Source organism: Macrobrachium rosenbergii, chromosome 10, assembly GCF_040412425.1.
Source record: "Macrobrachium rosenbergii isolate ZJJX-2024 chromosome 10, ASM4041242v1, whole genome shotgun sequence".
Taxonomy (NCBI): domain Eukaryota; kingdom Metazoa; phylum Arthropoda; class Malacostraca; order Decapoda; family Palaemonidae; genus Macrobrachium; species Macrobrachium rosenbergii.
The window spans coordinates 70,719,707-70,739,706 of NC_089750.1; the positions used below are offsets into that span (position 1 = coordinate 70,719,707).

The 20,000-nt window shown below is 32.8% G+C and overlaps 2 protein-coding genes across 2 annotated transcripts in view; one reads left to right on the forward strand and one right to left on the reverse strand.

The window, feature by feature from the left end:
* The window catches only part of LOC136842825 (kinetochore protein Spc25-like), a 517,729-nt gene that overhangs the window by 456,685 nt on the left and 41,044 nt on the right, over nucleotides 1-20,000 (forward strand). The gene's annotated exons all lie outside the window — the stretch shown is intronic.
* On the reverse strand, nucleotides 11,071-18,182 carry LOC136842380 (cuticle protein 8-like). Its single transcript, XM_067109636.1, has 3 exons — nucleotides 18,083-18,182; nucleotides 13,101-13,306; nucleotides 11,071-12,554 (listed from the first exon to the last, which is right to left on the reverse strand). The coding sequence occupies exons 1-3, from the start codon at nucleotides 18,180-18,182 to the stop codon at nucleotides 12,126-12,128; spliced, it is 735 nt and encodes a 244-aa protein (XP_066965737.1). The 3' UTR covers nucleotides 11,071-12,125.

The window sequence follows — 20,000 nt, forward strand, 5'->3', positions numbered from 1 at the left end:
TCACATATCCTCGCTGACCGCCCCAGTGACCGCAAGCGGTTTCTACAAAGCTGCCATCAGAAAGCCATCAGCTAAACAACAGTACGCCCTCTCTTGCGTAACAGGAAAACAACAAGGTACAGTAAAAAAAAAAAAGTGACTAACGTGAACAAAATTGGTGCTTATTCCATGAGAGGTCGAAACTGGGTTAATCCTTTTTTTGTGTCTTGGGCCTTATGCCATTTCTGGTCAGCCCAAATAGGGTAAGATTCAAATGGTGTGAATCATGTTTTGTGAGAATGTGCACATGTGCTTTAATGTGTATTATTATTATTATTATTATTATTATTATTATTATTATTATTATTATTATTATTATTATTATTATTATTATTATTCGGTAGATGAGACCTATTCGTATGGAACAAGCCCACCAAATGGGCCACCGACTTGAAATTCAAGAAGTAAGAGGAAGTAAAGTGAAATACAGAAAGTAGAGATCCCACTTATCAAAAAAGAAAAAATAAATTAGTAAATAGGTAAATAAATAAAATTGTGTTAAAATGCAAGAAGAATAGTATTAGGGTAGTAATGCATTGCATTTTCGCTTGAAATTCTGGCGTTCCAATTACGCGACATCCTCTGGGAGGCTGTTCCACAGTCCAATGGTGTGAGGAATAAAGGACTTAATAATACGACGTCTCTGGGTGATCCTGAAACATTACATTCGCATGCTTCAAGTGTCGTGTCATGACTGATTCACATTACAACATCACGTCACCGACACATCACGTCACGTCAAATGGGCATGTTCACACCATCACGTCACGTCACCATCAAGCACACGGCACCCACCGTCACATCACGATACGTTTTCTTGGAAAGAATATTCTGACGTGACGTGACGGAGCTTAATGCAAGTTTCTAACGCTAAAAATTTGTGAGGCGCCATGACTATTGGGAGGTTGGGCACGAACTGGACGGGATCGTGATGGATAGTGTGAATACAAGGCGCGGTTGATGGGACGGTGATGTGACGTGACGTGATGTGTCGGTGACGTGATGGTATAGTGTGAATCAGCCTAGTAAGTGGGAAAGAAAGCAGCGGCCATATTACATCAAGGCAGCTGATACTTTGCAACATATAAATAGTCAGCATACATTATGCAAGCTACGCATCCCATCTCATGCTGTTTTGATACAATGACGTTTCATGCTGACTTTTGCGATGTACTTTACTATACAACCCACAAAATTTGTCTTATGAGTAGCTCGTCTTTTCTGAGATTTTCAAATATACTTCGCTGTGAATATTATTTGAAAATTATTTTGTTTTCATGACAACGATATGATCTTTGTGTATAAGGTCTGCCTACACTATGCGGATGTATTATAGTACAATAAAAAAAAAGGTAATAAAGGAATAACAGTAAGACAAAGATTTAGTCTTGATATATTTGTATACATGCATACATACATACATACATGCATATACATACATACATACATAATATATATATATATATATATATATATATATATATATATATATATATATATATATATATATATATATATATTTATACATGTGTGGGTGTGTGTGTTCTTGTGTATGTAAGTAAACAATACCTGTAATGAATCTTAGTGGTATAATTGTTAACTCCTGTTTTCTTCACTTTTTGTATGTTCCTTTGTGGGTGAACTTTATGTTCCCAAAAGAAATGTTTAAATTTGAATCTCCCGGACTTTGGACAAACCACATAAGACCACATACTTCCAAAGAGGCTGAATCTCATGTATACGTACATACATATGTATATATATACATATATATAATTATAGTATATATCTTCTTTGAGAGTATTGGGTTACTGGACATTAAACGTGTCCAGGTTAAAGAAATCAGGAAGTTGAGAATTCCATGCGAAAAAATATAATCAAATGCTCGTAAGAGTTTGGTAGCATTGTCTAATAATATTCCTCCGTATTCATTTGTATATATGTATACATACATATATATAGTATATGTATGTATGTATACATATATATACATGTATGTATATATATGTATACATATATATTCTATGATTATGGAGGAATATTATTAGACAATATTACCAAATATATATATATATATATATATATATATATATATAATATATATATACACACATACATACGTATAAATTGTGTGCGAGAGAGAGAGACATGAATTCATGTCATATCGGCACAAGGCATCATGCAATTCACGAATTCATATCACTCAAAGAAGTCTTTCCTTTCTGTCCAAAGTGAAAGCAGCTGTCATGCACACCATCTCTTCGTTATTAGAAATATATAGAAAGCATTCTGCATTTCCATTCTAACATTTTTAAATTGTATTTATGAACTGGGTTAAATTCGGTAACATTTTGTAACTATTTTTAAACTGGGTTTAGATTCGAGCATATTAATTCCTATCAACAGTATCCTATGATGCAATTGGTACTTGATGAGAGGTTAAGCATACCTTAGTTTAACCAGATCACTGAGCTGATTAACAGCTCTCCTAGAGAGGGCTGGCCCGAAGGATTAGAGTTATTTTACGTGGCTAAGAACCAAATGGTTACCTAGCAACGGGACCTACAGCTTATTGTGGAATCCGAACCACATTATACCGAGAAATGAATTTCTGACACCAGAAATAAATTCCTCTAATTCTTCATTGGAGAATCGAACGCGGGCCTAGCAGAGTGCTAGCCGAGTACGATATCGACCCGTCCAATGAGGAACTAGGCGCTTGATGAGAAACATTGTAACATTATCATTTTGTTAAAAGCGTTTTGAAGTCATTGGTAACGATGAATATTTTCTTTGTGGAATTGGTAAAATGGTAATACAGCTTAACTGCATGAACAGTAGTGTTTTAAAAGGGACAACAAGCAAAGAATTCGAAGAAAACTTCACGATATTATTAATATCATTATTCAGAAGATGAACCCTATTCATATGGAACAAGCCCACCAAAGGGGCCACTGACTTGAAATTCTAGCTTCCAAATATTATTATTATTATTATTATTATTATTATTATTATTATTATTATTATTATTATTATTATTCAGAAGATGAACCCTATTCGTATGGAACAAGCCCACCAAAGGGGCCACTGACTTGAAATCCTAGCTTCCAAATATTATTATTATTATTATTATTATTATTATTATTATTATTATTATTATTATTATTATTATTATTATTATTATTCAGAAGATGAACCCTATTCATATGGAACAAGCCCACCAAAGGGGCCACTGACTTGAAATCGTAGCTTCCAAATATTATTATTATTATTATTATTATTATTATTATTATTATTATTCAGAAGATGAACCCTATTCGTATGGAACAAGCCCACCAAAGGGGCCACTGGCTTGAAATTCTAGCTTCCAAATATTATTATTATTATTATTATTATTATTATTATTATTATTATTATTATTATTATTATTATTATTATTATTATTATTCAGAAGATGAACCCTATTCATAAGGAACAATCCCACTAAAGGGGCCACTGACTTGAAATCGTAATTATTATTATTATTATTATTATTATTATTATTATTATTATTATTATTATTATTATTATTATTATTCAGAAGATGAACCCTATTCGTATGGAACAAGCCCACCAAAGGGGCCACTGACTTGAAATCGTAGCTTTATTATTATTATTATTATTATTATTATTATTATTATTATTATTATTATTATTATTATTATTCAGAAGATGAACCCTATTCGTATGGAACAAGCCCACCAAAGGGGCCACTGACTTGAAATCCTAGCTTCCAAATATTATTATTATTATTATTATTATTATTATTATTATTATTATTATTATTATTATTATTATTATTATTATTATTCAGAAGATGAACCTATTCATATGGAACAAGCCCACCAAAGGGGCCATGACTTGAAATCGTTTATTATTATTATTATTATTATTATTATTATTATTATTATTATTCAGAAGATGAACTTATTCGTATTTTCCACCAAAGGGGCCACTGGCTTGAAATTCTAGCTTATTATTATTATTATTATTATTATTATTATTATTATTATTATTCAGAAGATGAACCCTATTCATAAGGAACAATCCCACTAAAGGGGCCACTGACTTGAAATCGTAGCTTCCAATTATTATTATTATTATTATTATTATTATTATTATTATTATTATTATTATTATTATTATTATTATTATTATTATTATTATTATTATTCAGAAGATGAACCCTATTCGTATGGAACAAGCCCACCAAAGGGGCCAGAAATCGTAGCTTCCAATTATTATTATTATTATTATTATTATTATTATTATTATTATTATTATTATTATTATTATTATTATTCAGAAGATGAACCCTATTCGTATGGAACAAGCCCACCAAAGGGGCCACTGACTTGAAATCGTAGCTTCCAAATATTATTATTATTATTATTATTATTATTATTATTATTATTATTATTATTATTATTATTATTCAGAAGATGAACCCTATTCATATGGAACAAGCCCACCAAAGGGGCCACTGACTTGAAATCCTAGCTTCCAAATATTATTATTATTATTATTATTATTATTATTATTATTATTATTATTATTATTATTATTATTATTATTCAGAAGATGAACCCTATTCATATGGAACAAGCCCACCAAAGGGACCACTGACTTGAAATCGTAGCTTCCAAATATTATTATTATTATTATTATTATTATTATTATTATTATTATTATTATTATTATTCAGAAGATGAACCCTATTCGTATGGAACAAGCCCACCAAAGGGGCCACTGACTTGAAATCGTAGCTTCCAAATATTATTATTATTATTATTATTATTATTATTATTATTATTATTATTATTCAGAAGACAAACCATTTTCATACGGAACAATCCCACCAAAGGGGCCACTGACTTGAAATTCTAGCTTCCAAATATTATTATTATTATTATTATTATTATTATTATTATTATTATTATTATATTATTATTATTATTCAGAAGATGAACCATTTTCATAAGGAACAATCCCACTAACGGGGCCACTGACTTGAAATCCTAGCTTCCAAATATTATTATTATTATTATTATTATTATTATTATTATTATTATTATTATTATTCAGAAGATAACCCTTTCATATGGAACAAGCCCATGACTTGAAATCCTAGCTTCCAAATATTATTATTATTATTATTATTATTATTATTATTATTATTATTATTATTATTATTCAGAAGATGAACCCTATTCCAAGCCCACCAAGGGGCCACTGACTTGAAATCGTAGCTTCCAAATATTATTATTATTATTATTATTATTATTATTATTATTATTATTATTATTATTATTCAGAAGACAAACCATTTTCATACGGGAACAATCCCACCAAAGGGGCCACTGACTTGAAATTCAAGCTTCCAAATATTATTATTATTATTATTATTATTATTATTATTATTATTATTATTATTATTATTATTATTATTATTATTATTATTCAGAAGATGAACCATTTTCATATGGAACAATCCCACTAAAGGGGCCACTGACTTGAAATCCTAGCTTCCAAATATTATTATTATTATTATTATTATTATTATTATTATTATTATTATTATTATTATTATTATTATTATTATTCAGAAGATGAACCCTATTCATATGGAACAAGCCCACCAAAGGGGCCAACTTGAAATTCAAGCTTCCAAATATTATTATTTTTATTATTATTATTATTATTATTATTATTATTATTATTATTATTATTATTATTATTATTATTATTATTCAGAAGATGAACAATGGAACAAGCCCACCAAAGGGCCACTGACTTGAAATTCTAGCTTCCTAAGAATACGGTGTTTCCTAGAAAGAAGTAACAGAAGGTAATTAACAGATTAATAAATAAATAGACAAAAATTTAATTATTAAAATACTAGGAGAACTGTTGTAGTAAAATATCCCTTACTCCAATAGGCTTCGTTTTGTAATTTGACCTTGAAATTGACCTGCGACCTTGGTAAAGATACTTCAAAGTAAACTAGAGTTTGGAATGTAATCAGCAACCTCAAGGTACCTAAATACTAAGTGTCATCAAAGGTAGAGGAAAAAAGGAATAGGAGAGAGATTAATAATAATAATAATAATAATAATAATAATAATAATAATAATAATAATAATAATCTTACCATTTAAAACATATAGTTCATGTCACTATTATTATTATTTTATTCTTATTGCCATCAAGTGACACATGAACCAACAGTAAGATAAAAAAACAATAATAAGATGCAATTGATCAAAAATTTAAGGGACGTAAAGCGAGAGATTAATAATAATAATAATAATAATAATAATAATAATAATAATAATAATAATAATAATAATAATAATAATAATAATAATAATCTTACCATATAAAACTTATTAGAGTTCATGTCATTATTATTATTATTATTATTATTATTATTATTATTATTATTATTATTATTATTATTATTATTGCCATCAAGTGACATATGAACTACAGGTAATGTAAAAAATGTAAGATAGAATTGATCGATAAATTTAAGGGATGTAATAATAATAATAATAATAATAATAATAATAATAATAATAATAATAATAATAATAATAATAATAATAGTAATGATAATAATAATAATAACGATAATAATAATAATAATAATCTTACCATATAAAACTTATTATAATTCGTATTATTATTATTATTATTATTATTATTATTATTATTATTATTATTATTATTATTATTATTATTGCCATCAAGTGTCACATGAGCTACCGGTAAGCTAAAAAAAAATATAAAATATAATTTAACCAATAAACTTAAAGGACGTATAGGTACTGTACATTACAATATAATTCATGTTTTAATAAAAAAAAAAACAGTACTCGTGCCTCTACGATAAATGTAAGACTGAACCAGTACAGGCTAGACATAGATCTACACACACAGCACGCATTACATTTCCACAGATTTCCGGAGTTTTAAAACTTTGTGGCGTTTTTTTCATATTTTAATGGGAGTCGTGGTCAGCGAACTGTCAATTTGACCCTACCTGTCTTCATGAACTGCTTGTTCGTAAGTTTATCTCGTTGTTATCAGTTGGTTCTCTCTCTCTCTCTCTCTCTCTCTCTCTCTCTCTCTCTCTCTCTCTCTCTCTCTCTTTGTCGGTTTCTTCTTTTCTTTCTTTTTTTTTTTTGTTATAAGTAATTTTCATGCACTTTTATTTTTTCTTATCTCAGTTCATGTTTCCTTGTGAAATTTGCTCCGATAGGAACTTTCAGATTCCATAGATGTATATCTATGAGTGCCTGCATGTGTGAGTATGTACACTATACACGCATATATATATATATATATATATATATATATATATATATATATATATATATATATATATATATATATTTATATATATATATATATAATATATATATATATATATATATATATATATATATATATATATATATATATACGTACATATACATATACTGTATATATATATATATATATATACGTATATATACATATATATACTATATATATATATATATATATATATATATATATATATATATATATATATATATATATATATATAGGTTAACTGTATGCATATATCCATCACGCTTTCACATAGTCCAGTGAAATGGCTCAAGAAAAGACGGTCACGCCTTCAGAAACTAGTTTTGAATGGAGCCTTTCTTATTAGAGAAGAACTCGCCTAGAAAGTGGAAAAGAATTAATCTCTAAGACAAAATGATTAATAAAAAAAATGCCTTGTGCAATACAGCATCTCAAAAATATCGAAGAAAAAGACTCTAATTTTATTCTTTTTTTATCTGGCGTCGCAGTGTTCAGAAACTAGTTTTGAATAGAGCCATGCTGAACAGACCCTTTCTTATTAGAGAAGAACTCGCCTAGAAAGTGGAAAAGAATTAATCTCTAAGACAAAATGATTAATAAAAAAAATGCCTTATACAATAGAGCATCTCAATAATATCGAAGAAAAAGACTCGAATTTTATTCTTTTTTATTTTTATCTACCGTCGCGGTGGTTATGGTCGTCAACGAAATCGGTAACTGAGAGTAAAGGAAATCGGACTTGTGACCAATTAATTAATCTTAAAAAAAACATTTATCGTAAAAGGACATATGTAACTCGAAAGGTTTCTGAGCACCTGTGCATGGCTACACTTCCAAACTTATTTTGCAATATTATAAAAAAAAAATAGTAAACTAATGAACCTTTTCTGTAGCAGTGCGTTGCAGTGAGGTATTGCGTCAGAATGAAATACAGAGGGGGTAGATACTATTGGAACCCCTCTTTTTAAAAAAAGGCTCAAATATCCTCGGTTTATAATTATTCTTTTCGATAAATATTCGGAAGGTTTCAAACAGCTTCCACTAAAAGCCTGCGTAACACTTTCCTTTCGCTTGTTATTCCTTCGGCAATTAATATACATAGCTTGGATTTAATTTAATCTTTATATGACAGGATAACGATATTATTTTTATAATAATATTCGTAGTAAGTGTCAACACCAATACGATAAACAGGAAAGGTTGGGCAAGAGGTTGTTTACAAAATCATTATTATTATTATTATTATTATTATTATTATTATTATTATTATTATTATTATTATTATTATTATCGCCTTCAACGCTGCGTAACGCAAAGGAACCTCTTTGAAATCCCACCATTCAGGTCTTTCCTGTGCTTTTTCTTCCACAAATCTCCACTCATCTCCAGCCTCCCATCTCATAGCTCTCACCCAATTAGGTCTGAGTCTTCCAACTCATCTGAAGTAGCATGTGAAATTTTTGTAGCCTACAACAGGTTTTTTTTATTCTTATGACGATCATTATAGATTTATATCAGTTGTAACGTGTTTTTACTTTCTTATTATTGCACTCAAGCCATCAGAAATGTCTGTAATATACGAGAGGATCAGAAATGTCTGTAATATACGAGAGGGTGGAAATAACAAGTCCTGACCCTATGGACGTTACGTACCGTCACGACCCTCAGACCAAGCTACCTTCATTCTCCATACCTATACAGGGACCAGTGGTGAGATACAGTCTGAGCCCGGGCTGGAGGACGGTTAAGTCTGTACATGACGTTTATTACCCTCAGGCTGTCGTTGTTACATACTAATATATATATATATATATATATATATATATATATATATATATATATATATATATATATATATATATATATATATATATATATATATATATATACACTGTGTGTGTGTGTGTGTATGTGCACTTTGGCTTTTTGTATAGAGATTTATGCAAATTATTGGTTCACGTGATTTTAGCTGACGAATAAACAGATTTTTACGATAGATCAGCATTTCAATTTGCTTTTCTTTATTTGAAAGTCACTGTTACTACAGTGCTTGATAATTCAATTTCCTAATTAAAAATTGAAAAGAACAAAATATATAAATCTCTCCGCCAATGTAGTCAGGTTAAAAAAAAAAAAATATGAATCTCTCTGTATCTGGACTATGGCCAAAACATCGGTCGTATTTCAGCTATACCTTTCTGAGATGTTTTGTAGACAGACAAAATTTCCGCTGAAATTCAGCTATAACTTTCTAGGACGTTTTGTACACAGGCAGACAGACACGAAAAACAGACAGACAAACATGTTTAAATCATAACCTCCGTCCGCCTTCGTTGACGGCGGTAAAAACACGTTTCGTATTTGAAGCCCAAAGTAAACATCCGGTTAATCACGCCTTATAGCCAGGAGCGACAGCCGGTTGATTTTAAAGTAAGAATAAAGTATAATTACTGGTGAAAAAAAAATCCGGTAAATCGTCTCTGACGTGTAATTCCGGATGCAATTACCGGAGCCGAAAGCGCCGTCAGAAGAAGCGAGGAAACGCGACGGTAATTCCTGGCGGTAATTCCTGAATCTGGGAAATCTGACCTTCGGTGTTTACGTTCTCGGCTGGTCGCGTTCAGTAAGGTTATAATAATGTAGTCACCTTCGAGTTGCGTTCAGTATGGCTGTCTAGCTCCAAGCCGAAGCGCGTTCGAGGTTTCAAATTCATGATTGATACCCTTATAAAATTCTTCTTGTATTTTAGTAATTGACTCATATTTTTAACTATTTATTTATTAACTTGTTAATTTATTTTCATCTTTTTTTAATAAATGGTCTCTTCTTTCTGTATTTCCCATTACCTTTTGTTACTTCTTTCTGCTGAACACCATATTCTTTGGAAGCTTGAATTTCAAGTCAATGGCCTCTTTGGTGGGCTTGTTCCATATGAACTGAGTTAATCGTCTGATTATTAATAATGATAATTTTATGATATATCCATCTGATAATGACGAAAACAGTCGTAATGAAAAGAGGCTTTGTTAATAAAAGTATTATCAAATATGCTATGGAGGCATTCTTCAACTAAGAATGTTTCTTTTCCTCGTTTTTTTAAAAAATTGGGAGTCAGACTTAGGACCATTTGATAAGCTCTGTCTCCTCTTAAATATGATTGCACATTCATCTGTTTGGTTAGTTACTATCCCAGAGTGCACGTTTTTGTGAAAAAGAGAACAAAAAATTCTTTCCAACTTTTCCGTGACGTAAGGCGAAACAGTCGTCAGTGCCTAATTCACTGATGGCAGGGCCATCCAAGTTGTTTAGTCTGAGGGCCACTCTTGAGAAAAAACAAAAAGCCATGCGGGCCACCCGTGTGTATGTATGTATAACAAAGAGAGAAATATACTTTTACTTATTTCTCTCTAGCGGGCCACTTTCAAAATCAAACGGGCCACTTTTGGCCCACGGGCATGGGGTTGGACGTCCCTGACTGATGGGTGTTTTCGACTTATAAGAAAGAGAGGATTCAAACTAAACCATCATTAATTATTCTTAGGTGTGTTTCAGTGCTTGTTTGTTAGAGAGAGAGAGAGAGAGAGATTTGTAACCATTTCTATATTTTACTTTGCAATAAATGTGAAATAATTCTCAAGAAAATATAAAAAGACACTCGAAATAAAAAAAAAAAGTCAACACATAATTATTTTCCGACGTCAGAAATGCAGAGATCTGACAACAATGAACACTGGAATTTAAGAAGCACTATCACTGCAGTGCTTCAAAGACTTTATATCAAAGTAACATGCTTGAATTGTTATTTCCAGTAAGTGATCAAAACAATTTCTGTTTCTATAAAGACCCATTTCTTTTTTATTTTAAGCAGTTCATAACCTTAGGACATCACATAATATCTTTTCCAGTCTCGCTCATTTTCAATGTCGAATAGAAAAAAACCATCATAATGATTGGCATTTATTTTTATTCCTACGACCTCTTTCATACATAAAGCGAAATAAGGTACATACAAAATGACGTATAATCTCCGTTTTATTTGTAATTTAAGTCACCAGATGGACTTTATCGTCTGAACTCCATTTCCGCCGACCACGAAAAAGCTCTATTTTTCTACTGCATTGGCTGAAATGTTTCCAGAAAATCGTGCAATTATTTATGGAATTTCAAGAGAAATGTTTTTCGCGAAATAAATTATAGTCTGCAGGGAATAGATGAAAAAGTCCATTGAAAAATTTAAGAAAATGGTGTGACAATATTCTCGTTGTTCGAAGATTTATAATAAGTCCAATGAAAACTTTTAAGAAAATGGTATGACAATATTCTCGGTGTTCTGAGATTTATAATGAGCCATTGAAAAACTTAAGAAAATGGTGTTCGAAGATTTATAAGTATACATAAATTAATCCTACCTGATAAGTGTAAGCCAAACAAAGGAAGTGTAAAATTACTCGCTACAATTTTAGTTGTTTGTGTTTAATTTAATTTTATGTTTAGTTAAAATTTACCGTTTTGTAAATGTAAAGAAGTATCCTTTCGAATTCAGTGAATTGTGTGAATTACTACTTAAATAATGAACCAAAAAATCAACCAGAAACTACAGAAACCCTGATGAAATCACTGTAAATATTTACCATAAATAAATGTTACAACACCCCCTTCAATTCCCATTTTCTATGAGAGCGGTTATTTTAACCGTAAGTTGGGGTCGGAGGCTGATACCTGTTGCGAGGCTTCTGAGGCTTAGGTTTTTGGTAACGGGGCCGAGGGGGTTTTGAATACTGTTGTTTTGGAGGTTGTGAATACTGCTGTTGCGGAGGTTGTGAATACTGCTGTTGTGGAGGTTGTGAATACTGCTGTTGCGGAGGTTGTGAATATTGCTGTTGTGGTGGTGCATACTGCTGTGGTTCAGGGTACTGGGCTTCGCCCTCGTAAGTGACCTCGGCCTGGTATCCGTTGTAGTGATCGGCGGTGTACGAGACGGTCTGAGTGCGACCGTCGGGGAGGAGGACGTGGTACTCGCCGGTCACGACGTTACCGTCCGATTCCGAATTGTGGCCGAATTCGAGTCCTTTGTAGGGGTCCTCGACGGAGTACTCGAATTCGTAGGGTTCGCCTTTCTGTAAATATTGAGGAGGATTAATAACTGATTGCGCGGTGTATGTGGCGTAGCGAGGACTGATAGAATTAGCAGTCATAATAATTATGAATAGCTAATTCCAAATTATATGACATAGCAAGAACTGAAATAATGAGCAGTCATAATCATTGCAATAACGAAAGCATAAATTATTTATTAATGATGAATAACTGATTGGACAGTATATATGGCGTAGAAAGAACTTAATGAATGATCAATCATAACAATTGCAATAAAAAATAATAACGATTTATCAGTGATAAATAACTGATTGCACAGTATATGGGGCGAAGCAAGAACTGAAAGTTTTAGCACTCATAATAATTGCAATAACAAAAGCAATAATAATATATTAATGATAAATAACTGATTGCACAGTATATGTGGCGCAGCAAGAACTGAAAGTTTTAGCACATAATAATTGCAATAACAAAACCAATAATAATGTATACATACATATGAATGTATATATATATACATATATACATGCATAATAACCGTAAAGGAAGGACCCAAATCTCCTCACCTCTTTCTCTTCAGAGGAGCCGTCGTCGTAGGTGGGTTGGGGGTCGGTAGAGGGGGCTGGGGGTCGGTAGAGGGGCTGGGGGGGAGCGTAGGTTGGGACTGGGGTTGGTAGGCAGGCTGGGGTGGACTGTAGGTAGGTCGAGGTGGGGGTCGATACGAAGGTCGACTGCAGGAGGCCAAAGCAGCCCAGCATACAAGAAGCACAACCTGCAGGAGAGAAGTCACTTAATGTGGTAGTGTTACCTTGTATATATATATATATATATATATATATATATATATATATATATATATATATATATATATATATATATATATATATGTGTGTGTGTATATATATATATATATATATATATATATATATATATATATATATATGCATATATGTAAGTATATATATATATATATATATCTATATATAACTATATATAAATATATATATATATGTGTGTGTGTGTGTATTTATTTATTTACTTATTTATATTTTCAGCAGCTATTATTGCTGCTACTATGATTACTATTTAGTGTTCCTACTAGTATTGCCGCTGCTATTATTATTTTCCGTTTACTTATGCGAAATTTGGCTACATAACACCACCTGTGTCAAACAGTGCCCTTTTTCGTTTATCAGTGCGACATTTTTTGGCATGACACCACCTGTTTCAAACATCACTCTTTGTCGATTAGTTCTACGAAATTTGACCACGTGACGAAAACTGTGTCAGATATTAGCCCCAGCTTTCTAATAAGAAATTTGACTAAATCAAATTACACGACATTTTTTAAAAAAGAAATTTCATACGAACAGTTATATCAACATTCCAGTTTAGTTTTCTGTCCGTCCGCACTTTATTCTGTCCGTAATTTTTCCTGTCCGCACTTTTTCTGTCCGCCCTCAGATCTTAAAAATTACTGAGGCTAGAGGGCTGCAAACTGGTATGTTGACCATCCACCCTTCAATAATCATACCAAATTGCAGCCCTCTAGCCTCAGTAGTTTTTAATTTATTTAAGGTTAAAGTCAGCCATAATCGTGCTTCTGGCAACGCAACAACAGAGGCCACCACGGCCGCCTGAGAGTTTCATGGGCCGCGGCTCATACAGCGTTATACCGAGACCACCTAAAGATAGATCTATTTTCGGTGGCCTTGATTATGCGCTGTACAGAAAACCCGACTGCGCCGAAGAAACTTGGGCGCATTTTTTACTTGTTCATTCTAAGCACTGGTAATTTCCGAAATTCTTTACACGTTTGTCTATAGTGATCCACGACATTTGCTGATGCTTGGCACTCACATTCTTGCTCACATAAGATGTATATTTCACGGTTTTAACTAAGGTACATCTGCAGTAGAATTATATACATTACTGAGGCTCAGGGACCATGTACATTTTCGGATATTTGCTCAGACTCTTGGTGAGATATTTCATATTTCATTTTTTATACTTTTTTTTTAGATTTATTAACAAGGGTTTATTTATTCAAGATGAATGACAACAATCATGTTTACCGCCTCTAACACAAATGCATGTTGAATATAAACGATAGTCAAGATATTCTATCAAAGACGAATAGTTTACTGAATACTAATTTTATGATAAGATTCATCTTAAACGAAAGATGAATGGAAACTCACCTGTCTTTCACGAACTTTCAAATTTTTCTATTGAAAGATATATCGTTTTCCAGATAACGATTTAGGGAAAGGCAGAGAGAAAAAAATAAAGGTAAACAGAAATCTTGAGCCTCCTTGAATAAATGCTGTCAAGTACAAATCACTGCAATGCCACTGTGTAAAGCGGACACGTCTGTACGAACACATATGCACCGGCCTACAAAAAAAAAAAAAATTCACACTGGAAAAAATCCCACAGGGCTACCACGCTTAAGCCTCCGAGCAGGAACTGTTCGCAGATTCACCCTGGAAGAGAGAGAGAGAGAGAGAGAGAGAGAGAGAGAGAGAGAGAGAGAGAAAAGAACTCATCACAAAGAACGACAATAAAACACCGCTAATGACAGACCTCTCGAGCCTTGAAAACGTTCTAGGTCAAGCGGCGTTTAAGGCTGTGCTCTCTCGAACGCAAGGACGCCCTTTCTTAAGGCTGCTGTAGAAGGAATCTCGCGCCCTTAGGGCTAGCAGGAACCAGCCAGCGTCACCCAATACTTCCTGCGTCGTCGGAGAAATATGGACAAATTGACGCCCTCCCGCGAGTAATGATCCGGTCTGGGCTGAGAGTGGTGATTCTCGGTTTTTGTGTTCCAAGTAATGACTCTCTGTTCGTGCATCTCGGTTTCAGAAGTCTTTAATTTAACGCAGCCAGAGGAATTGCTCTCAAGCAGGAAGATGAGTTAGGAAAGTGTGTGTGTGTGTATATGATATATATATATATATATATATATATATATATATATATATATATATATATATATATATATATATATATATATATGAGAGAGAGAGAGAGAAGCTGTATGAATAGCAAGTTTACTATATTACTTTATAAGCACCGCTGCTTCTGATTACTCTGCAATCGCGTAACAAAAGGATATGCCTCATTAGTTTTTTCGATATCAGCTTCAAAGCAATGCCAAAACAAAGTTCATTTTTCCGTTCCGCTGTACGTTTGAGAACAGCTAAGAATACAGTAGCAAAATGAATTTTTTTTTCACCAAAAACAATAATAGATATTCCTTTAATAATGGAAGACACTTAGGTATTTCAGAAGAATTTTTCTGTCGCGCAGCTAAGCAGAAGCAACTTTCCACCGAAGGAAATCAGGAGTCTCTTAAGCCAGGCACAATACTTTAAGGTATTTAAAGGCAGCTAAATCTGGTACTTTACGGCATTTTGAAAACTGCAAAACGAGTTACTGGACAGTATTTACAGACCATTTAAAAACTGCAAAACGAGTTACTGGACAGTATTTCCAGACCATTTAAAAACTGTAAAACGAGTTACTGGACAGTATTTCCAGACCACTTAAAAACTGCAAAACGAGTTACTGGACAGTATTTCCAGACCATTTAAAAACTGCGAAACGAGTTACTGGACAGTATTTCCAGACCATTTAAAAACTGTAAAACGAGTTACTGGACAGTATTTCCAGACCACTTAAAAACTGCAAAACGAGTTACTGGACAGTATTTCCAGACCATTTAAAAACTGTAAAACGAGTTACTGGACAGTATTTCCAGACCACTTAAAAACTGTAAAACGAGTTACTGGACAGTATTTCAGACCACTTAAAACTGTAAACGAGTTACTGGACAGTTCCAGACCATTTAAAAACTGAAAACGTTACTGGAAGTATTTCCAGACCACTTAAAAACTGCAAAACGAGTTACTGGACAGTATTTCCAGACCATTTAAAACTGCAAAAACGAGTTACTGGACAATATTTCCAGACCATTTAAAAACTGCAAAACGAGTATTTTTCCAACCACTTAAAAACTAAAACGAGTTACTGGTATTTCCAGACCATTTAAAAACTGCGAAACGAGTTACTGGACAGTATTTCCAGACCATTTAAAAACTGCAAAACGAGTTACTGGACAGTATTTCCAGACCATTTAAAAACTGCAAAACGAGTTACTGGACAGTATTTCCAGACCATTTAAAAACTGCGAAACGAGTTACTGGACAGTATTTCCAGACCATTTAAAAACTGCAAAACGAGTTACTGGACAGTATTTCCAGACCATTTAAAAACTATTACTGGACAGTATTTCCAGACCACTTAAAAACTGCAAAACGAGTAACTGGACAGTATTTCCAGACAATTTAAAACATGAAACGAGTTACTGGACACGGTTTAAAAACTTTAAAACGATCGCAGTATTTCCAGACCACTTAAAAACTGCAAAACGAGTTACTGGACAGTATTTCCAGACCATTTAAAAACTGTAAAACGAGTTACTGGACAGTATTTCGAGACCACTTAAAAACTGCAAAACGAGTTACTGGACAGTATTTCCAGACCACTTAAAAACTGCAAAACGAGTTACTGGACAGTATTTCCAGACCATTTAAAAACTGCAAAACGAGTTACTGGACAGTATTTCGAGACCATTTAAAACTGTAAAACGAGTTACTGGACTATTTCCAGACCACTTAAAAACTGCAAAACGAGTTACTGGACAGTATTTCCAGACCACTTAAAAACTGCAAAACGAGTTACTGGACAGTAAGACCACTAAAAACTGCAAAACGAGTTACTGGACAGTACTTAAAAACTGTTACTGGAGTATTTCCAGACCATTTAAAATTACTGGACAGTATTTCGAGACCACTTAAAAACTGCAAAACGAGTGTATTTTAAGACCTGGACAGTAAACCATTTAAAAACTGCAAAACGAGTAACTGGACAGTATTTCAGACCATTAAAACATGCTTCACGGTACTTTAAGATCGCTAAACATGCTACTTTTTACAGTATTTTCGGTTAATAGACATTTTTCCACACACTAAGCTTGCTACTTGGCTGTACTCTAAGACCGCTAAATATGTTACTGTTTAGTATTTCAAGAACATTTAAAATGCTACTTTCCTGTATTTTAAGAACGGTAAATTTGCTACTTTCAACAGTATTTCACGGCAAAATAAATTTCCTTACACCAAACTTGCTACTTTACGATATTTAACGCTAGAACATTTTCTAAACATTTTAAACATAAAATACTTTCAGGTATATTAAGACCGCGAAAAATGCTACTTTCAACAGTATTTTAAGATCGCTAAGATTGCTACTTTTATCACAGTTACCATGCAAAATAAATTTCCATACAGTTTAACAAAAACGGGCGAACCACTAAAAAAAAACATATTCCCTCCTCAAGTTTTACCTTCGCGTTCATGGCGATCGATGGAAGTCGTAAAGTGATGCTGCTTCCTACGATGTCGAGGGTTTATATAGGACTAGAAGAGCTACTGGCGTCGCTGCCTGTTCGTGTAGCATCGATGTTCATCTCAGGTCACGTTCCTACCCTGCATGTGGTCAGACGAAGGAGGAGGAGGAGGAGGAGGGGTCAGACACAGGGGGAGGAAGGGGAAAGAGGGTCCAGGGGAAAAAAGAAGATAGGTCATCGAGAGCAATCAGCAATCGCTCCCATCTAATTGCCCCAAGGTTTGCCCAAGTTGCTTCACTGAGCGGAAGCAGCGTGATGTTTGAGCCGACACGGAGCAGACTGCAAGGTGATGGTGATGATGATGTTGATGTTGTCGAGATAGAGTTCCTCTCCCACGACTTTAGAACTACGTAAATTTAAGTTTTATTCTTAAATCTATAAAATAGCTGTAAGGTTCATTCGATGCAGTTTGATTTTAGAGAAAGCATCGACACATTTAGCAAGTAAAAGATAAAATCAAAACATTAATACTTTCCCGCAACGTAAGAACTACGTAATTTTATTCTTAAACCTGTAAAATAGCTGTAAGGTTCATTGGATTCAGAGGAAGCAAAATCAGTGTGATTTTAGAGAAAACATCAATACATCTAGCAAGTAAAAAAATTAAAAACATTAAAATGCCTCTTCTACCACACCTGAAATAAAGCCACGAAGATCTCCTTAATATAGACATTATATTTTCGAACCTGTTTCATATCTGCAAGAGTTGTTTGCTTCAGAGAATATAATAGAATGCGGCGTGTATTTACTTTCATAGAAATCTAACAAAAACTTCAGTCTTAGTGCATGAATTGCCATGGAATATCTTTCGTTTTCAAGGCTGATTCAAAAGCTAGCACCAGATTTAGTTATTTTGAGTTAGAGAATGCCTTCAGTCTTTCCCCAAAAGCAAGCATAATTCGTTTCAATAAAGCACAAAGCCTCATAAGGATGCATTTTATCTTTTAGATTTTATGTAAATAACTAATAATTCATCTCTCATATATTTCATCCAAAGATTTCGAAGAAAAGTCAACACCTGGGCACTGAAGATACAGTATGATGAAACAGTACAAATACACACACACATACAAGGAATTTTCACATGAAAATAAAAAAAAAAAGAGGAGATACCAAGACTTCTGAATTTTAGTTTTCTGTAAAAGAAAATTATTGTGCCAGCTTTGTCTGTCCGTCCACACTTTTTCTGTCCGCCCTCAGTTCTTAAAAACTACTGAGGCTAGAGGGCTGCAAACTGGTATGTTGATCATCCACCCTCCAGTCATAAAACATACCAAACTACAACCCTCTAGTTCACTAGTTTTTATTTTCCATAAGGTTAAAGTTAGCCATAATCATGCTTCTGGCAACGTTATGGGATAGGCCACCACCGAGCTTTGGTTAAAGTTTTATGGGCCGCGACTCGTACAGCATTATACAGAGACCACCGAAAGATAGATCTACTTTCGGTGGCCACCACCAGACCATGGTTGGGTTTCATGGGCCGTGGCTGAAAGTTTCATATACCATTAGTTACTGTACAGAAAACTCGATTGCGCCGAAGAAACTTCGTCGCATTTTTACTTGTTATTTTAAAGTCAACATCAGGTCAGACTTCAATCATTTGTGTCATTTGTGGAAGTATATGTTTCATATATATATATATATATATATATATATATATATATATATATATATATATATATATATATATATATTTATATAATGTATGTATATACATATATAATAACAGGACCTCAGTTTAACTGGACGGTATCTAGCGTAGATATTTGTTCAGGAATGGTTGCAAGGTTTAACTTTTGCTATGTAAATTTATCCGCTAGATACCATCCAGTTAAAATGAGGTCCTGTTTTTAATTGTATTAAAATACTCAGACCAATCGTGTAAGTGATAAGTTTTATACAGTATATATATATATATATATATATATATATATATATATATATATATATATATGCATTTATATATATATATATATGTGTGTGTGTGTGTATG